General features: G+C 33.7%; 2 protein-coding genes across 5 annotated transcripts; one reads left to right on the plus strand and one right to left on the minus strand.

The window, feature by feature from the left end:
* Nucleotides 1-9,194: 9,194 nt before the first annotated feature.
* Nucleotides 9,195-13,715, plus strand: LOC136220164 (uncharacterized). Of its 4 annotated transcripts, none has more exons than XM_066007904.1 (7): nucleotides 9,195-9,318; nucleotides 9,416-9,506; nucleotides 9,584-9,671; nucleotides 12,521-12,660; nucleotides 12,730-13,092; nucleotides 13,166-13,228; nucleotides 13,318-13,715. In XM_066007904.1, the coding sequence occupies exons 2-7, from the start codon at nucleotides 9,450-9,452 to the stop codon at nucleotides 13,555-13,557; spliced, it is 951 nt and encodes a 316-aa protein (XP_065863976.1). In that variant the 5' UTR covers nucleotides 9,195-9,318; nucleotides 9,416-9,449; the 3' UTR covers nucleotides 13,558-13,715. The 4 variants fall into 4 exon arrangements, with proteins under 4 accessions (XP_065863976.1, XP_065863974.1, XP_065863975.1 ...); XM_066007902.1 differs by having other exon boundaries at nucleotides 9,201-9,341; XM_066007905.1 differs by having other exon boundaries at nucleotides 9,244-9,341; nucleotides 9,439-9,506.
* Nucleotides 13,716-16,018: 2,303 nt separating this feature from the next.
* LOC136220165 (protein TRIGALACTOSYLDIACYLGLYCEROL 4, chloroplastic) lies at nucleotides 16,019-18,899 on the minus strand. The gene is made up of 5 exons (XM_066007906.1): nucleotides 18,570-18,899; nucleotides 18,240-18,492; nucleotides 17,803-18,157; nucleotides 16,869-17,203; nucleotides 16,019-16,379 (listed from the first exon to the last, which is right to left on the minus strand). The coding sequence occupies exons 1-5, from the start codon at nucleotides 18,848-18,850 to the stop codon at nucleotides 16,182-16,184; spliced, it is 1,422 nt and encodes a 473-aa protein (XP_065863978.1). The 5' UTR covers nucleotides 18,851-18,899; the 3' UTR covers nucleotides 16,019-16,181.
* Between the last annotated feature and the right edge of the window lie 457 nt (nucleotides 18,900-19,356).

The following is a 19,356-nucleotide window of genomic DNA, read 5'->3' on the forward strand; positions in this document are numbered from 1 at the left end:
TTAGGGGTGTAGTTTCTGCTGGGTTCTCCATCTTTCTGAAATCCGAAGTTACTTATAGTCCACGCTCACCGCACTAAATAATTAGGTATCAGACTGAACAGTAACAATAGGGTGCTTCCGAAGTGCTTCTGAGGTGCTTGTCCTGGGTTCGACGTCTCTATGTGGGATCGATCCCTAGGTACACTCCGACGATCAAGTCAGTATACGTTATGGCGAGGTGTTAAATATATTAGTAGAGAGAGAGTTCATGTACCCTTGTGGGATCCTTTTGAGGGGTATTTATATGCACTTTGACAGGCTGATAGGCCTTTCATACTCTGGGTCGGATGGTAGGGCTTTCACATGGGATCCGCCTATATTCCTAATCATATATTTTTTTGGTTTTATAACTAAAAAAAATTTTCACTTTAATATATAAAAATGAAATATAGGAATTAAATAGTTGATTATGAGAAAAGGGAAGACTTTAAAATAGATGTGTGAACTCATTAATGTAATACGTAAAAATATAAAAATTATTAAATTATTTACTAAAAAAATACATAAATTACCATAGAAATTTTATTTTGAATTAAAAAAATGGTATGGAAATTAAAGTAATTTGATATAACAAACATACTAATGTAACACAATTATACTAATTTAAAATATTGATGTATCATTATACTAATTTAAAATATTAATATACATCAAGTAATTGATATAAATATTTTTTTACAGGGATAGTTATCTTATGGTGAATTTGCATAGTTGAAAGTTATTTTAATGATATATATAATTCTATGCTAATTATTTATCAAGTCCTCGTCACATAATTTTTTTTTGTAGTGTTTTTAGACATACCAATAACTAATAAAAGCACCAGTTCCTTAAAAAGAAGCATTAGTAATTAGAAACGTCAAATGTACCAAGGGTATTTATGGAGCAATAATAAAAAAAATTTGAGAAAAACAATAATAAAATTTTACTATCCAAATAGGTTTACGATTTATTAGAATATTTTCTTGTATTGGGAATGAAAGAATTTCTTTTGGTATTGTATAATGTATGGGGAATGAAAGAATATGATTTTTAATGTTAATTTTTAATTATATTAATTAGTAAATGACAAATTAAAATACAAACTATTAGATCTTTAATCTAATGGCTATAATTATAGTACCGATGGATGGTGATAAATGATAATACCCATCGAGAGTCAACCTATATATATATATATATATATATATATATATATATATATAGCCATGTGTATATACATGAATTCGAATATATAATAATAATATAGCTCATTGTAAAAAAAACAAGACCGCTTAGATCGTTTAGGCGTTTGAGAATTCATCCGGATTTTCTCCTATTAATCCCTCCGCACGTTTTTTAGCACCTAGACGATTTTAGCCGCTTGAACTCCGTTTGGACGCCGCCTAAGCGACGATGAACAAAAGTGTTTTTATTGTGTTTTTTATTATTATATTTCACTTTTGAGTTGTTTCGATGACATTATTGTTGAAATGTTGATGTTTGCACATTTTTAAAGATATATATTACGAATACACGTGTTTTTCTATATTAAATAATTGTATATTATTTTTATATAGTGTAATATATATTTTAATTGAATTTATATAATAATTTATTAATTAACAAATAAAAAATACACTGATTAATCCTTGAGGATCATGTTCACCGACTAGCGGCTCGTGTGTTTTTTTTTTTTTTTTTGTAACATTGGTTACAAGTAAATTGCTATACATATGTATATATTTAGGGCCTGTTTGGTTCAGCTGTTAGCTAATAGCTGTTGCGGTTGCTGTTAGCTGTTTGCAGTTGCAGTAAGCTGTTAGCTGTTGCAGTTAGCTGTTTGTTATTAGCTGTTTAATTATTAGTGTTTGATAAAATTATATTGAACTGTTGCTGTTCGGATTTAAAATGTCTAAAATGGACATGTTTTAAATTAATTAACGATGAAATTATAAAAGGAAAAATGTGAAAAAAATGCCTATAACGTTTACAACTAGAAATAATTTTACTCTTAACGTCTAAAATTGTGCAATTTTATCCATTACGCTGGTAGCTAAAAACAATTTTACCCGTAACATTGGCAAGTTAGGTCGATTTCAGATATTATTAGAAAACATAGATATTTTATTTCTTATTCTACACCAATTGAAAATTAATATTTATAAATCCGGCGAAATATTTAATTTTTTTTTATCTAACTCATACAAAAGGCAATATATTTTTTTTTTATTTTCTTAAAAAAAAATTCACGTCTAATCATATGTTTGTGATCTGTTACTAACGATGCTAAAATGGTGCACATGTGAAGTGTAGATGACTTTATTCATGACCAAAAAGACAGTTTGATAAATTATTTCTGAAATTGACCCAACTTGTCAATGTTAGGAGTAAAATTGCTTTTGACTACCAATATTAGGGGTATAATTGCACCATTTTAGATGTTAAGGGTAAAATTGCTACTAGCTATAAATGTTAGGAGTATTTTTGCATCTTATCTATTATAAAATAAAAAATGTGTTACACAAAGTAATAAAAATAATCTATATAAAAAAATAAAAAAATTATTGAACGCAACAAAAATATCTTCTCCGGTAATTATGTTGTAGAAATATAAATAATGTTAAAGAATAAACATATTTTATGGAAATAAGAAGATAAAATGCTAAACGCTGCGGTTATATAAACCTAACCAAACGCTTTATTTCCTGCAGTTTTGAGTGAAACGCTAAACGCTCCTCCGAAAAGCTGAAACAAACACCCTCTTAATCACAACGTTATATCTTAATTAATCTGCAGTATATTTTGTAAATATCTCTTTATTAGTTAAAGATCATTTTCATATTTTTTATTTATTTATCATTTAGAGTCCTACTCATAGTTATCAACTTAGAAATCATGTGTATTTATTACTGTTAAAACTCAATTTTGATCAAATTTTGATTATGATAAAAAAAAAATTATAATTATGGAATTAGATTCCTTAAGTAAATAAAATTCATAAATAATATATGTTCTTTTGTACTAACAATTTTGTTTAAGTATTAAAAATTGTAAGACATATTAGACTACTTCCAAGCAAAAGGACACTTAGCGAATTAAAAGGCCCAGTCAAAAGCAGTCCAAGTCTAGAAGCAAAAGCAAGCCCAGTCTAGAACCCAAAAGAAGACAACAACGTTATCTTTTCCAACAAGCTTGCCTATTCTGGATAAAATGCAGAGGACATATATTCCTGCCATATATCCATCTCTATCTGCTATCATCAAAATGGGAATACTCAGCCTGCAGAATAAAAAAACTAGAAGAAGATCATTGGTTGAAGCTCTCAAGAGTCAACGATCTTCTAAAGGCATATGACTAAGTGCAAAAAGCTTATACGAGATATATTCAAAAGCTAGAAACAAAGCAAATTGATAACACAGCTCAAGTTCATATTTGTGTAATTTATTAGAGAGAGATTAGTTCAAACACGTTTCTTATCATGAAATTGTATCTTTCTATTGAAAACCAGTAGTCTCTTGTTGCTTCGGTCATAAGTAGCAAAGAGTGTATATTAGTTGAGTGTTGAGTGAAGGAATGTACTTTACTCAAACTTAGACTATTGTGTAAAAGGTTTGTTCTCTACCTCCGAAAGAGATCAGTAGTGGATTAAAGCTCAGAAGAATGTATTCTAAGGACTGGACGTATGCAGGAGGTAAAACCAGTATAAATCTACTGAGTAATTTCTTTCCTTGCTATTGACTTTTAATTCTACTTAATATTGCATGCTCTGATCTTTATCTCACCTATTAACACTTTGAATATTATGTGTGTAAGTTAAACATCATTTGTCATAAGCTCTTCAGAGCCTCTGATAACAGAGTTATCCTTTGAGTGGAAACCTTCAGAAGCTAAAGCAGTCTCAATAGACTAGAGTTGCCTCTGATTCTAAACATTGCCCCCAATGCTTTATTGACGTGAGTAAGAAAAGTTTTTAAGGGCGTAAATTACTCAATATTTCAATTCACCCCCCTTTTAGAACTAGTCCACCTTATTAGGGACCAACAAGTGGTATCAGATCTAATGCTTTATCTTAAAGATATAACTATCTTGAGTTAACGATCCCCCATAAATGGCCGTCAATAGCACACATAACCTGCCTAGTAATGAGACTACACAGATCCTTCCCGAAGGATTCTTTATTACCATACCTCATATGTTCTTCGGATCAAATTACACATTATGGAAGAACATAATGAAAAATTTCATCCAAGCTCAAATAATGAGTGCATGGCTAGCAATAGTCAAAGGTCCACATGCTCCCTCGGAAATAGTGGAAGGGGTAAAGGTTGTTAAGTCAGAAGATAAATGGACCGATGAAGATCTTAAAAAGCTTCAAACAAATACTTCGGCTATAAACATGCTTCATTGTGCGTTAGATGCTGCAGAGTATAATAAAATTTCATGTTGTGAATCTGCTCAGGAGATCTGGAACAAGCTGGATTTTACCTACAAAGGAACTAGCAAAGTGATAGAGTCCACTATCAACCAGAACATGAGGCTATAAGAGCTGTTCGAAATGCAGGAGAGTGAAAGCGTCTCAAATATGAATTCCAGGTTCAGTAATAGGATCAACGAGCTCAAACACCTGGGAAAGATTTTCTCAGAAAAGGAACAAGTCAAGAAAATCCTCAGAAGCCTTCCGAAAAGTTGGCAAGCCAAGAAGATGGCTATTGAAGAAGCTCAGAACCTGTTGTAGACACCGAGTCGGAGGACCTGTGACGAAAACCCATAACAAGACGGTTGAAGCGGTCGGTTCCGATAATTTAAAGCAAAAATAATAATAAGAATCACGAGAGGGTCTGTAAGGGTTGCGGTCGTCGAGTGAACGGCTCGCGGGTGCTCAACGGCGCTGGACGAGCGCCTAGCGGCAGCCGGCGCGCGCCCGGCGGCAGCGGGGCGCGCACACCCAACCTACGTTGGGCGTGCGCCCAACATCCGTCGGGTGAACACCCGACATCGTTGGGCGCGCGCCCAACCAAGTTGGGCATTCGCCCAACTAATGTTGGGCGTTCGCCCAACGCTGGTTGGGCGTCCGCCCAACCATTTTGGGCGTAGCCCGACGCCCTTCGGGCTACGTCCAAAATTTTTTGGGATCCGTGCCTATAAAAGGCACGAATCCCCATGCATTTGAAGGGGAGGGACTTTTGGAGAGCTTTCTCACTCTAAGGAAATTTTTAGAGAGAGTGATTTTTTTGGGAAAAAACATTTTTTTCCTAAAAAATCCAAATTTTCCAAAGTTAAATATTTTACCGAAAACACAAAAAACACCGAAAAATCACGATTCGTGGAATCAACCGACTTCAACTGTCAATACCGATCTTGAGGTATTATCCGAGGACTAGACTCGTTTTATTTTATTTAATTTATTTTCTTTCTTTATTTATTTTTATGTTATAATTTTATTTATTTAGTTAATTATTTATTTATCACGTTTTATTTTATCTTCCGGATTTATTTAATTTTGGTCTCGTATTAAATAAACGTTTGGTTTTGTTTTGAAATAAAAACCTCGTTTTAACATCCCAATACGAACCGTGATCCTGTTTGAGGGTAGTTCGGGATTGAAACGTTGTATATATATAGATTTTAGAAAAACATTTTTTATTAACGTTTTAAAAATAAAACATCGCTTTAGGAGTCTCCGTTATAGACTATGATCCAATTTTGGTAGTTCGGGGACCCAAAATGATAGAATAGAGCTAATCTAAAGCTTTTTAATAAATCTGGAAACTGTTGGAGTAGTTCTGTAATTTTCCATTTTCTGTCACTAAAAGCAGTTTACCGACGGATTTTCCGTCGGTAAAGCTGCTGGAAGGTAAAAAATGCCGTTTTGGTCCTTCTTTCTCTACTTTTAGACTTTTGGTCCTTGATATACATATGTATAATTATGTAATATATGTATTCAAATTATTTTTAATTTTTTGGTATATATTTATTTAACATGTTTAGATATTATTTTTCATCAACTTGATTTGATAGGATTATATGTATATTTATAGATTTTCCATTTAATTCATTTAAACTATACATATTTGTTATTTTGGAACTATTAGGGGTTATTTTCTATATATACTTATCATAAACCATTTTGGGGGTTAAATACTATTTTCTTATTTATGAATCTTATTCATTTTTTACATGTTTGTTTAATTAAAATAAAAATATATTATATCTAGCATTATTTCCATTACTATTTATACCTATTGATAATCATAATATATATATATATATATATATCTTCTCTTTACCTCCTTTTTAATCTATAGGTATAATCACCATTTCTACTAAAAATATATGCATATGTACATATTTCTTCTTTTCCTTTTAAATTTCTTATATATATATAGATATGTTTTGAAAGTGTTTTGGTTGGGTGAATTTGAGATTTAATTCATTAATTATTATAATTATGTTCAAATATAGGTTAATTGAGTGAAAAGGGGAAAATAAAAGACAAAAAGAGGTTTCAAGTTGATTGTTTAAATTAAAAGCTTTTCTAGATATTCCTAAAGTGTAAATAACGTTTTTTTGTCTTTTTTAAACCGTTTCCAAAACATCACGTGTTGAAACCTTAATCCGTTCCAACGACGGATTAAGCGAACATTGTAAATTGTTTCGTTGTAAATAATGAAGTTTTGAATTGTTTTCCTAACTAAATGGTTTTGTACAAAATAAATTGACTTGTATGCTTAATCACGTTTTTAGATTAAAACTGTTTGCTCAACGTTTTCAAACGCTCGAGTCGTTCCAACGGCGATTCGAGTGAATATCATTAACAGGGCTTTGAAACGTACCTAAATCGTTCCAACGGCGATTAAGGTACGAACCGTGTAAATAAACTCGTTTTTGGGAGTGAGATTAGCGTAGATGTAATATACGACATAAAGCCTAAATCACACTGTGAATAAATCAATTCTTCATTCTCCCCCTCTCTCTCCTATGTATTTTAAATTTATGCAAAATGGGTGATTCTTTACTAAAGTGGCTTTTAATGACATGCTCAAAACGGTTTTCAAAGCGAGAAAGAAAAGGTTTCAAATGAATTTTAAACTTAAAGAAATATGCGATTAGTCCGTTATCGCCTAACACGCTGAGTAGGAGGCCGGTGGTTCATAACCGGGTGATGCCGGGGTGCCTAGTAGCCTTTCTCCGGAAAGGAGCTAGCCTTCTCGGCTCGTACCTAAGTTTTCCGAACCCTCACCGGTCTCCCGCAAGGGATCAGTGTTCATTTTCCCATTCGTGGGTGGCGACTCTTCCATACTCCAGGCTCCGGTCCTGCCGAGCAGCTTGATTCCACGATTGGTTGCTTTCGGCGCCAATCACCGCTTACATCGCCATGAGGTGTCCACCCCCCGGTCCGCCCGGGCGAGGCCGGCACCTTGTCTAACACCTGTCCACCTACAAATACGATGAACTCATGGGATTTCTACTCACCCATAACATCTCTATGAAGAACTTTAAGGTGAAAGAAAAGTCAAAAGACAAAAAGTAGAAGTCCATCATACTGAAAGTTGACTCAAAAGATTAAAGCTCAACAGATGATGAAGAAATGACGATGTTCACTCGAAAGATGAAACAGGTGTTCAAAAAGAGTGACAAATATAACAAAAAGACATTCAGAAGGCCCGACAGACCCAAAAGAGAGTACAATGACAACAAATTCAAGAAGGAACCTATCAAACCTATCATTTGCTTCAAATGTCATCAATCGGGCATATCAAGTCCAATTGTCCAAACCTGAAAAAGGAGAAGAGACAGGTAAGAAAGTCATGATGGCCACATGGAGCGACAGTAAAGAATCATTATCCTCTGAAATTGAAGCCTCTGATGTTGCGAACATATGCTTTATGACCATTGAGACTGAAGAGCCCAGAGCCTCTGCGAACATATTCATATTCCTATTTTTTTTTTTAATTTTTAGTAACGTATGACTAAAATTTATCTTGCTTGAAAATGTTAGGGTTAAACTTATACCATTTCATATGTTAGGCTAAATTTACACTTCTCCTAAAACGTTAGGGTTAAATTTAGCCATTATCTCGAAAGTATAATTAAAAATTTGGGGTAATTACATATAGAGGTCCTATGGTTTCACCGATTTGCAGATTAGTACTTGTAGTTTTTTTTGCAAACACAACCATGTGGTTTGCAAAATTTTACATTTGGATTCACTTTGTTAAAATTTAGCTGGTAACAACCTTGAAATGAAAATTTTCAAGAGTTAAATGATATTTTAAGCAACTTTAATTCTTCAACTTTTTAGGTATGAGGTTATTTATGTGTTATTTTTTTATGAGAGAGAAAGTTAATATTTAGAGAGAGAAAACTCAAAAAATGATAATTTTGAAAAATAAAAAATATGGTTCCATAATAAATATGATACTAAATAACTTTAATTCTTAAAATTTTTCATTTTGATATTGTTATTGATCAAATTTGGCAAAGGAAAAAATACAAAATTTTACAATACTTTTATAAAGAAAAATACCATAGCTATCCATCTGCAAATCCGTATAACCACGGGACATCTACTTGTAATTAACCCTAAAATTAAAAAAAATATAGGAATATTGTAGGATATTTTTTTGAGCCGTAGATCTCCATTCCGAGATAGTACATCCGCTCACATCCTTATTTCGGCTTCACAGAAAAAACATTCCCGCCCCGGTTTCTTTTTCTGATTATTTCGATGATTCCTCATCCCCGTCAATTTAGATCCCCGCAGTTTTCCGAAAATATCTACCTTAATGTGGGCCTCATTTTGATAACATTAGCATAAAAAAGGGTCAAAATACATGAATATCATAATTAAGTACAAAATTGCAACTAAGTGATATCACCAAACTTAATTTTTAATATGTCATTATTTTCTATATTTTATGATTTTACAGCATAATTTAAAAATTTTAAACTTCAATTTATAAATCATAAACCCTGAATAATATATTCTAGACTTCTAATTTATAAATTATAATCCTTAAAATATATTAAAAATACTGATTTTACTAATTTGATATAATCCAAAATTATGACTTGATATAGTTGTAAATATTTTTTAAAAGGCGAATTTCAGTGTAATTTTCCCTAAAGAAAACAAGGGATGGATCCAATGGGCCTTGTTTGGGCTTTGTATGAAAATGTCTCGCTTTACACTGTATCATCTTCTTCCTTCCTTCCTTCCTTCCTTGGTGTTGCAGCTGAGCTGAGCTTAGCTTAGCTAGTACTAGTAGTGGTATTGTGTTACATTTTAAATTCAAGGTACTAGATTCAACTAGAACCAGGTAAAACTGAGAATTCCTTTGTTCATTTTCTCTAATTCATTTCAACGGAGAAGAATTCAATGTTTTATACGCAGATAGTGGATTTCGGTGGAAAAAGAGGTTTCTGCGATGCTGACTCTTCATTCTGCTCTACTTCCGAGTCTAACTTCATCCAATATTAGCTTAGTAAGCCCAATTTCCATAACCCCTGCCATTGTGGTGAAGATGATCGATGAATTTACTTGGTTGCTCCTTGTTCACAGGCTGAGGAACCTAACCACATGCTCAATTCCGCCTTTGATCGTTTTAAGTGGCGTTTGGTTATAGCTTATGATGGCACTCGCTATGCAGGTTTCTCTTCTTTTCTCTTCTCTTTTCATCGCATTTTGCTTCAAATTAGGGTTAGATAGTCTTCACTTCTGCAAATTGATTAGAGGAACAAATCTCACATGTTGTCTTCTGTTATAATCTTCAAAATTTGGAGTATGCCCAAATAGAGCCAAGTTCTTTTAGATTAATTGATTTGGTACCTAAATTATGCTCAATAAGATTGTTTGTTTTGTTTTCCTATTGCTGAGAAAGATAGCTCATATTGATGTCTTTATGCTGTTGATTGATGTACATCAATTCATTGCTTCTAATTAGGGTTAGATAGTCTTCACTTCTGCAAATTGATTAGAGGAACAAATCTCACATGTTGTCTTCTGTTATAATCTTCAAAATTTGGAGTATGCCCAAATAGAGTCAAGTTCTTTTAGATTAATTGATTTGGTACCTAAATTATGCTCAATAAGATTGTTTGTTTTGTTTTCCTATTGCTGAGAAAGATAGCTCATATTGATGTCTTTATGCTGTTGATTGATGTACATCAATTCATTGCTTCTAATTAGGGTTAGATAGTCTTCACTTCTGCAAATTGATTAGAGGAACAAATCTCACATGTTGTCTTCTGTTATAATCTTCAAAATTTGGAGTATGCCCAAATAGAGTCAAGTTCTTTTAGATTAATTGATTTGGTACCTAAATTATGCTCAATAAGATTGTTTGTTTTGTTTTCCTATTGCTGAGAAAGATAGCTCATATTGATGTCTTTATGCTGTTGATTGATGTACATCAATTCATTGCTTCTAATTAGGGTTAGATAGTCTTCACTTCTGCAAATTGATTAGAGGAACAAATCTCACATGTTGTCTTCTGTTATAATCTTCAAAATTTGGAGTATGCCCAAATAGAGTCAAGTTCTTTTAGATTAATTGATTTGGTACCTAAATTATGCTCAATAAGATTGTTTGTTTTGTTTTCCTATTGCTGAGAAAGATAGCTCATATTGATGTCTTTATGCTGTTGATTGATGTACATCAATTCATTGCTTCTAATTAGGGTTAGATAGTCTTCACTTCTGCAAATTGATTAGAGGAGCAAATCTCACATGTTGTCTTCTGTTATAATCTTCAAAATTTGGAGTATGCCCAAATAGAGTCAAGTTCTTTTAGATTAATTGATTTGGTACCTAAATTATGCTCAATAAGATTGTTTGTTTTGTTTTCCTATTGCTGAGAAAGATAGCTCATATTGATGTCTTTATGCTGTTGATTGATGTACATCAATTCATTGCAAATTGATTTGAGGAACAAATCTCAATGGCTTCTGTTATAATCTTCAAATTTGAAGTATGCCAAACTAGATTTAAGTTCTTTTAGATTAATGGATTTGCTACCTAAATAATGCTCAATTGGATTGTTTGAGGTTGGGAGTTTTAGAATTTTTTCTAGTGCTGCGAAAACTAGCTCATATTGATGTCTTTATATGCTGGTGATTGACATTCATCAATTCATTGCAAATTGATTGGAGGAACACATCTCACTGTCTTCTGTTATAATCTTGAAAATTTGAGAGTTAAGTTCTTTTAGAATAACGGATTTTCTACCTAACTTATGCTCAATGAGATTGTTTGAGGTTAGGTTTTTTAGAATTTTTTCAAGTGCTGATAAAGATAGCTCGTATTGATGTTTTTAATGCTGTTGATTGATATTCATCAATTCATTGCAAATTGATTGGAGGAACATATCTCACTGTCTTCTGTTATAATCTTTGGAATTTGAAGTATGCCGAAATACAGTTAAGTCTTTTAGATTAATGGATTTTTTACCTAAATTATGCTCAATGAGATTGTTTGAGGTTAGGTTTTTTAGATATTTTTTCTAGTGCTGACAAAGATAGCTCATATTGATGTCTTTATGCTGTTGATTAATGTACATCAATTCATTGCAAATTGATTAGAAGAACAAATCTCAATGGCTTCTGTTATAATCTTCAAAATTTGAAGTGTGCCGAAATAGAGTTAAGTCTTTTAGATATTGGGTTTGCTACCAAAATTATGCTCAATGAGATTATTTGAGGTTAAGGTTTTTTAGAATTTTTTTCTAGTGCTGCCAAAGCTAGCTCATATTTATGTCTTTATGTTGTTGATTGATGTACATCAATTCATTGCAAATTGATTAGAGGAACAAATCCCACTCTCTTCTATTAAAATCATCAAAATTTGAAGTATGCTGAAATAGAGTTAAGTTCTTTTAGATTAATGGATTTGCTACCTAAATTATGCTCAATTGGATTGTTTGAGGTTGGGATTTTTAGAATTTTTTCTATTGCTGCCAAAACTAGCTCATATTGATGTCTTTATGCTGTTGATTGATATTCATCAGTTCATTGCAAATTTATTGGAGGAACCTATCTCACTGTCTTCTGTTATATTCTTTGAAATTTGGAGTATGCGGAAATAGAGCTAAGTTCTTTTAGATTAATGGATTTACTACCTAAATTATGCTCAATGGAATTGTTTGAGGTTAGGGTTTTCAGAATTGTTCTCTAGCACTGACAAAGCTAGCTCATATTGATGTCTGTAATGCTGTTAATTGATACTGATATACATCAATTCATCATCTTTACCCATGTGCTCAAGCTTCACGGAAGGCTGTCAATTTATGACATGATAACACGATTTATAGAGACAACAATACAATCCATTTGACATGATTACCGATTTTTCTTGCATTTATATTACATATAAGATCACATAGCACGGTTATGATACCATAACTCATTTTGACACCCCTTGCTTCAAGTGTGCTAATACCCTAATTGATGAGAACATTAGGAGTTGCTTATTTTTAGTATGTCTATAATGGAGCTTGTTTCAGGCTGGCAATATCAGCAATCCCCTCCAACCGTTCAGTGTTTCGTTGAAAAAGCTTTAGTTCGTGCTACAAAGCTAGATAGGAAGGATCTTCTTTTAGTCGGGGCAAGTCGGACGGATACAGGGGTTCATGCTTGGGGTCAGGTCTGACTTTGTTACTCTATTGGCTATTCAATCCATCCAAGACCAACTTACAATCAGTTAGGCTCGCAGGTCGCGCACTTTGTTACACCTTTCAATTATCACTGCTTGGATTCCATTCATGCAGCTCTCAATGGTATCCTTCCTCCAGATATACGAGTTCGTGAAGTTAGCCCTGCACTACCTGAATTCCATGCTCGGTTTTCCGTTAGGAGCAAGGTTTATCAGTACAAGATATATAATGACGCCTTCATGGATCCTTTTCTGCGCTGTTATGCATACCATAGTGGTTATAAGCTTAATGCTGGTGTCATGAGAGAAGCTGCAAAGTATTTTGTTGGAACTCATGACTTCACTGCTTTTGCCAACGTATCTCGTGGTGATCGAGTGGTGAATCCCGTCAAGACAATCTTTCGATTTGATGTCGTTGAAATGGTAACTGTCAATTTCGAAGATATGTTTTCTCTTGTAGTTATAAGAAGCTGATTGAATTGATCGTGTTGTTTAGGGAGCTCTGTTACAGTTAGAAGTTGAAGGAACGGGTTTCATGTATCGACAAGTGCGGAACATGGTAAATGTTTTTCACTTGTAAAAGCTCAGACGGGTTGATTGAATCGGAAAGGAAGTATAAGCAATCCTCTGTTGTGTTCATTGCTGTAGGTTGGTTTGCTTATGGAAATAGGAAAGGAAGCGATTCCTCCGGAGATTGTCCCGGAGATATTGGCGACGCGTAACCGGAGAGAGCTGGCTAAATGGTATGCCATGGCAACCCCGCCTCAAGGGTTATGCCTTGTAGATGTCAATTACAAGGAAGAACACCTTAGGCTTCCTTCAGGTTGCCCCAAAATTAGCTTTGGTAGGTACCACAGTGTAAGAAAGTGTAAAATTCCAGTCTTCTGATTAATAATTCATTCCAAATATTATTTTTTTCTAGTCTTGTTTATGTGGAAATGGAAGTAAAATTTCCTATTGAGAAAAGCATAGAGGCCACAAGCATTTTTGTAACTATTATAGACACTACATGATTTTATAAAATATAAATGGAACAAAAATGTTAATCATGTATGTTAAATAGATTGATATAGTAATTTGCACTTAGTCAGTGACTGATAAGTGAATTTGGTCGGTCATCATTAGAATTTAACTTATTAAAATTTTCCGGTGGAGATTATTAAAATCACTGTAAAGTTTAGATTCACATATTCTATATCTAATGGGGGTAAATAATTTATTAGTCCCTTACTTTTTACCTAACACATTGTTTAGTCTCCTTATTTTGAAAAACACATTATAAGGTCCCTAACTTTTGCCAATATTAACCCTTTGGTCCTTTTGTCTAGTTTTTTTAGACTTGTAATAGTTATATTTTAGTATAAACAAATATATATAAAATAACAGAGTAACATGGTCAACTTGTATTGTACTGTGGTTGTCCTAAAAGCTAAGATATATTCGGTTAAAAATCTAAAACAATAGATAAAAGGACCACAAGGTTAATATTGGCAAAAGATAAAGACCTTAAAATGTGTTTTTCAAAATAGGGGACCAAACAATGTGTTAGGTAAAAACTAAGGGACTAATAAATTATTTACCCTATCTAATGGTGACTGACCAGGTGAAAACCACCGTAGATTGATAATCACATCAATCGGATTCTGTTGTATCAAAAATTGGCATCCCTAATTTTAGGATCTTGGTTGATGTTTACGGAATAGGCGAATTAGGGTTTAACATGCTCATTGAACAATCGTTATTAATGGCGATGCTTTTGGTGCATGGCGCAGCAGGCCCTAGGCCTGGCGTCACAGTACCTCCCATGGCAGGCAGGCGCTGACTGCGCTTTTATGTGCCTAGACATATTTATAAAAGGCCCGCCTAAGTGGAAAGATGGTTTTGAAATAGTTAAATAGAGTTTTAAAGAGTTTTAAAAAAGGGTTTTAAAAGAATTAAATATAGGTTTGATATTCACGGGAGAAAATCTGATGTCCCTATTTCGGTATCTCCTTTCATGTCCCTCTCATAAAAAATGGTCCATTTTAATTAAAATAATATATTTTATGAGTCAAGGGATCCACATGATTGAAAGGGACCACTTTTTGTGAGAGGGACATGGAAGGGGACACTGAAATGGGAATAGTAGATTTTCTCCCTATATTCACCATTAGATTAAAATGGTTTTGAAGAGAGTTTAAAAGAGTTAAAAAAAAAAAAAGGGTTTTAAAAGAGTTAAATATAGGTTTGATATTCACCATTAGATTAAAGACACATCTAGTGTCTAAAATAATATTAATAGTAAAGGAACTTTTATCTACCTCAAAATTTTAAGGGACGTACATAAGTGCATCGTTACCAAATTACGCATAGCAGCTAAAAAAAGATACAACAAAAAAAAAGCACTAACATATAAAGAATTAGTTACGAGTCAAGTTAAGATTTATGTGAACCACACTTTTGAGTAATGAATTTGAGACTTTTGATTAGGGATGGCAACGGGTAGGGTACCCGCGGGTAATGTCATTCTCAAACCCTTACCATTTTATTTTTTAATTACCCGTACCCGTCCCATTACCCTAACGGGTATACTTTTTGCATCCCATACCCTTCCCATTTAATTTGCGGGTACCCTTACCCGTTAAGAATCAATAAATAAAAAAATATTACAAATTTAACAAACTATAAATTTAATAAATCATCAATCTAAAAATTGAATAAATTGAACCTTAATTAATAAGAATAAAGTAGATCAGTGGTATCACTCAATTGTTGCAAAATTAAATGGTTGGGGTTTAAATTTCATGTCTTACATCTAAAAAACAATAATGTTTATTAATATAAATATTTTTTATGACGGGTAACGGGTACCGGGTACCCTATGGGGTATTCCCATACCCGTCTCATTACCCTAACGGGTAATGATTTTGATCTCATACCCTTTTATGCAGGGTACGGGTAGTCCCATTAGGGTCGGGTAATGTCAGGTACCCACGGATACACTACCCATTGCCATCCCTACTTTTGATGAAGATTTACTATAGATTTATGTGAACCACACTTCCGAGTAATGAATTTGAGAGTTTTGATGAGAATTAGTTACGATTCAAGTTAGGATTTAATTTAAAATTTACTCGAACAATGGAACTATAGATTTAGAAAATGAGGTTTAATGTATGTTAAAATTTATTCATAATTAAGAATAGTATTCATTGCATTTTTATAGATTTATATTTTTTTTTTGTAAATACATCGTGTCGCTTTGGCGTGCACCATCGCCATTGCCATTGCGCCATGTGCTTTTAATAACTATGCGTTGAACAGATAAACTGCCATTAAGTAAATTTCCAACAACAATTGCAACAATCCATCAACAAAACAAAATTGCCTGTGGATTTTATCTTGTAATCCGAAGCTAAAACATCTTTGCAACTCCAAATCTTTTCAATAATGACAATTTTCCGGATGAAAAAATATGCCTAAAGTGAATGAATATACAACAAGAGTCTAAAACTTTCAAAATCATACAGAATTTACGTCTCAAAGAAGCGAAGTTCTACCATGAATTCCTTTTGCTTTGGGGAATACCAAGCGACTGCCTTTGCTGAACCAAGGACCTGTAATGCATACTCCACAGCGAACACTGGATCGTGTACATTGATTCGCCAATCTTTGTTCTTCCAAGCGATTTCAACACCAGAATCCACTCTAAAACTGAAAGGTCCAGCAATCTGCAACCAAGCGCATAGCAAATCTTAACAGAATTTCAACACCAGAATCCATTCTAAAACTGAAAGCTCTAGCAATGTGCGAGTGGACTAAGTACATAGAGAATGTTAACAGCTTCCGACGAAATTTCTAACAAATGAAGAAACATTCATTGTCCTTTTCTCAAGTTTCACAATAAATTTACACATAAATAGAGTTTTTAGTATAGAACATTTGTCAGAAATCAATCCTCCCTTCTCTTTGCAGAAGCTTTAACATATTTATTTATCAACAAATTCTTCAAAATAAAGAGGTGTTGGAAACAAAATTCAACAATTATTAAGAGAAAAATATCGGTCAGCGTCATGTCATGAAGACCCCTAATAGACTAGCAGTAGGTTCAGAGCTAAGTTTGATTAACATTGCATTTCATTACATCCTAGAGACATGCCTTGACCATTTGGAAAACGAAAATATAAAAGATCATGTGCAAGATGCGATGTGTGACGTACCTGCTGCTGAAGTGAAATGGTTGCATTGGGGCACATTGCTTGAACTGTTTCAACTGATGGCTGTTGAGAATTGAAAAAATCTTGCGCTAATGCTACAGCACCAGTAAGGAACTTGGATCCCGAAGGAATATCTAGACGAGCTTGAAATCTAGTAAGATCAAGAAAAAGTCTCTGGAAGTCTCCATGCTGAGCAGTTAATGAAATAGATGAAAACATATCAGCTATTAATGCACATTTTGCCGCAGGCGCGCGAAGGCATAAACCTTTAAAACCCTCAGCATCTACTTCCTGTGATCTAACTGAATTATCTCCAAGATAGGCTAAAATGGTGGCACCTGCATGTTTTCAAGTGTTAAGCAAATGAGAAAAGGGGTTGGAGATTCCAATTTCATTTCCATTACGAGTTTAGTAACATTAAGACTGGTAAGATGAAAAAGCAGTTTATAGGGGCATGGCAGCAAATTTCGGTGGCAAAATCAAAAGTTTGAATTGAATCTACATTTGACTTTGATAACAATGTAATCCCAAGTTTCAAATTTCATTGTGCATCCAACCAAAGAATAGACTGATACAACCTAAAATTAATAACCAAAACAATCTCATTCGGACTGACGACAACTAATGCCAAGAAACTCGGGAAAAAGTTAGTAAATTGCATAATTAGCAATGATTCCTGATGCTGAAACTGCTCTTTCATCATAGTCTTAGTATTACTAAACTCATAATGGAAGCAACAATTTCAGTAGCAAGTGAAAGGTTTGAATTGAATCTACATTTGATTCTGATAACAATGTAATCCCAAGTTTCAAATTTCATTGTGCATCCAAGCAAAGAATAGATTGATACAACCTAAAATTAATAACCAAAACAATCTCATTCAAGCGACAACTAGTGCGGAGAAACTCAGAAAAAGGTTAGTAAATTGCAGAATTACCAATGATTCCTGAAGCTGAAACATGAGGATTTGAAAGAAATATATCAAATGGTTGGACCATCCTCAACTTATGAGCTTTACTTCTCCAAATATCCAATTTCTTATTGAAGGCAAAAGCAGTTTTCAGTGAAGAACCAGGAAGCAGCGAAGCAGGTGCTCCCATACTCTGATCACCTTGAAATAGCTTCGGTGAGCCGCTATTATGATTCATACAGAAATGATAAGTAGCACCAGATTCACAAGGCACCGAAGCAAGGTCAATCGCCATGGACAAAGGTACATCCCAATAATTACCAGATTTATCAACAAAAAGTCCAGGCGAAACTGCCTCCAGAGTTAAGTTATGATTCAGGAACTGAAAAATAAACAATTCAGTAAGAACAAATCGAGGGCAATAATGAAAAAATCACAGTAAAAACTTATGTATGCTTACGTGCCTGGTGATGCAGAATCGCTTTCTTACGGGGTTTCCTATTATTATCGCCATAAGTATCAAAACTAAAGAGGAAGGTATCATCAGGAGTTAACGAGAGCTCTGAACAGAAACTAAGGGCGTAAAGGGACTTATCGCGAAGGCCTCCGAAGAATTTCTCGAATCGGGAAGACGATGAAGCTTGCGAAGTGCCAGAATCTTCATTAAGAGAAGAGACGAACTTCTGCAAATTGAATTGACCTAGAAATGTACCAAACCTGCATTAATTTAGAACAAAAGTATTCAATTGAAATGGAAGAAACGAGAGGAAAACAGAGAATAGAGACAAAATTACCAATTCTGATGAAATGTAGGGATTGGGAGGATAGATTGGAGAGAGAAGCCATGTCCATGAGCAGGAGAAGAAGGAGAATACGATGGGATAAAGAAAGTGGACATAAATCGCTGGAAAAAATGGATTTGTTTGTGTCTAGAAAGCTTAGTGCCTCTGCAAATACCTAATGGAAGAGGTTCTCCAGGAACAGGACGAGCTTCTCCTTCAAGAGTTAATGGTGTGGATAAATCCAGGTCCCAAAACCCTCCATCCATCGCCCATCTCAACTTCTTCATCTCCATCTCTTTTTCCTCTGCTATCCTAGCTACTCATCCACTGATACTGTAATTGACCAGTGATATACACCATTTTCATCGGCCGGGCGGACGGCTGATAACACAGCTTAAACGATGACGTTTTGATGAATTGGGCAAATATAAATCCCACGTGCCTAATATACCTGTTGTATTCAATATTTTAAAGGGATAAAGGTATCAAACTAGGCTTAAGGTTGTTTGGAAAGTACTAATTTAGGCTCAACGTTCAAAATAGCATTAAAAAAGGCTTAATGTTTATAATATAATATCAATTTAGGTTTAATATTTACAATATAGCATCAATTTAGGCCTCACGTACAAAATAGCACTAATATAGACTTAACGTTTATAAAATAATACGAATTTAAGCTTAACGTTTTACAAAAATATATACAATTTAAGCTAAACGTCATAATTTAGTTAATCATATTATATTCTTTCCCTATTATCTTTATATGTTATCTTTTTATTTAGTTCTATATTCTTATTGG

This window comes from Euphorbia lathyris, chromosome 2 (assembly GCF_963576675.1).
Source record: "Euphorbia lathyris chromosome 2, ddEupLath1.1, whole genome shotgun sequence".
NCBI lineage: Eukaryota > Viridiplantae > Streptophyta > Magnoliopsida > Malpighiales > Euphorbiaceae > Euphorbia > Euphorbia lathyris.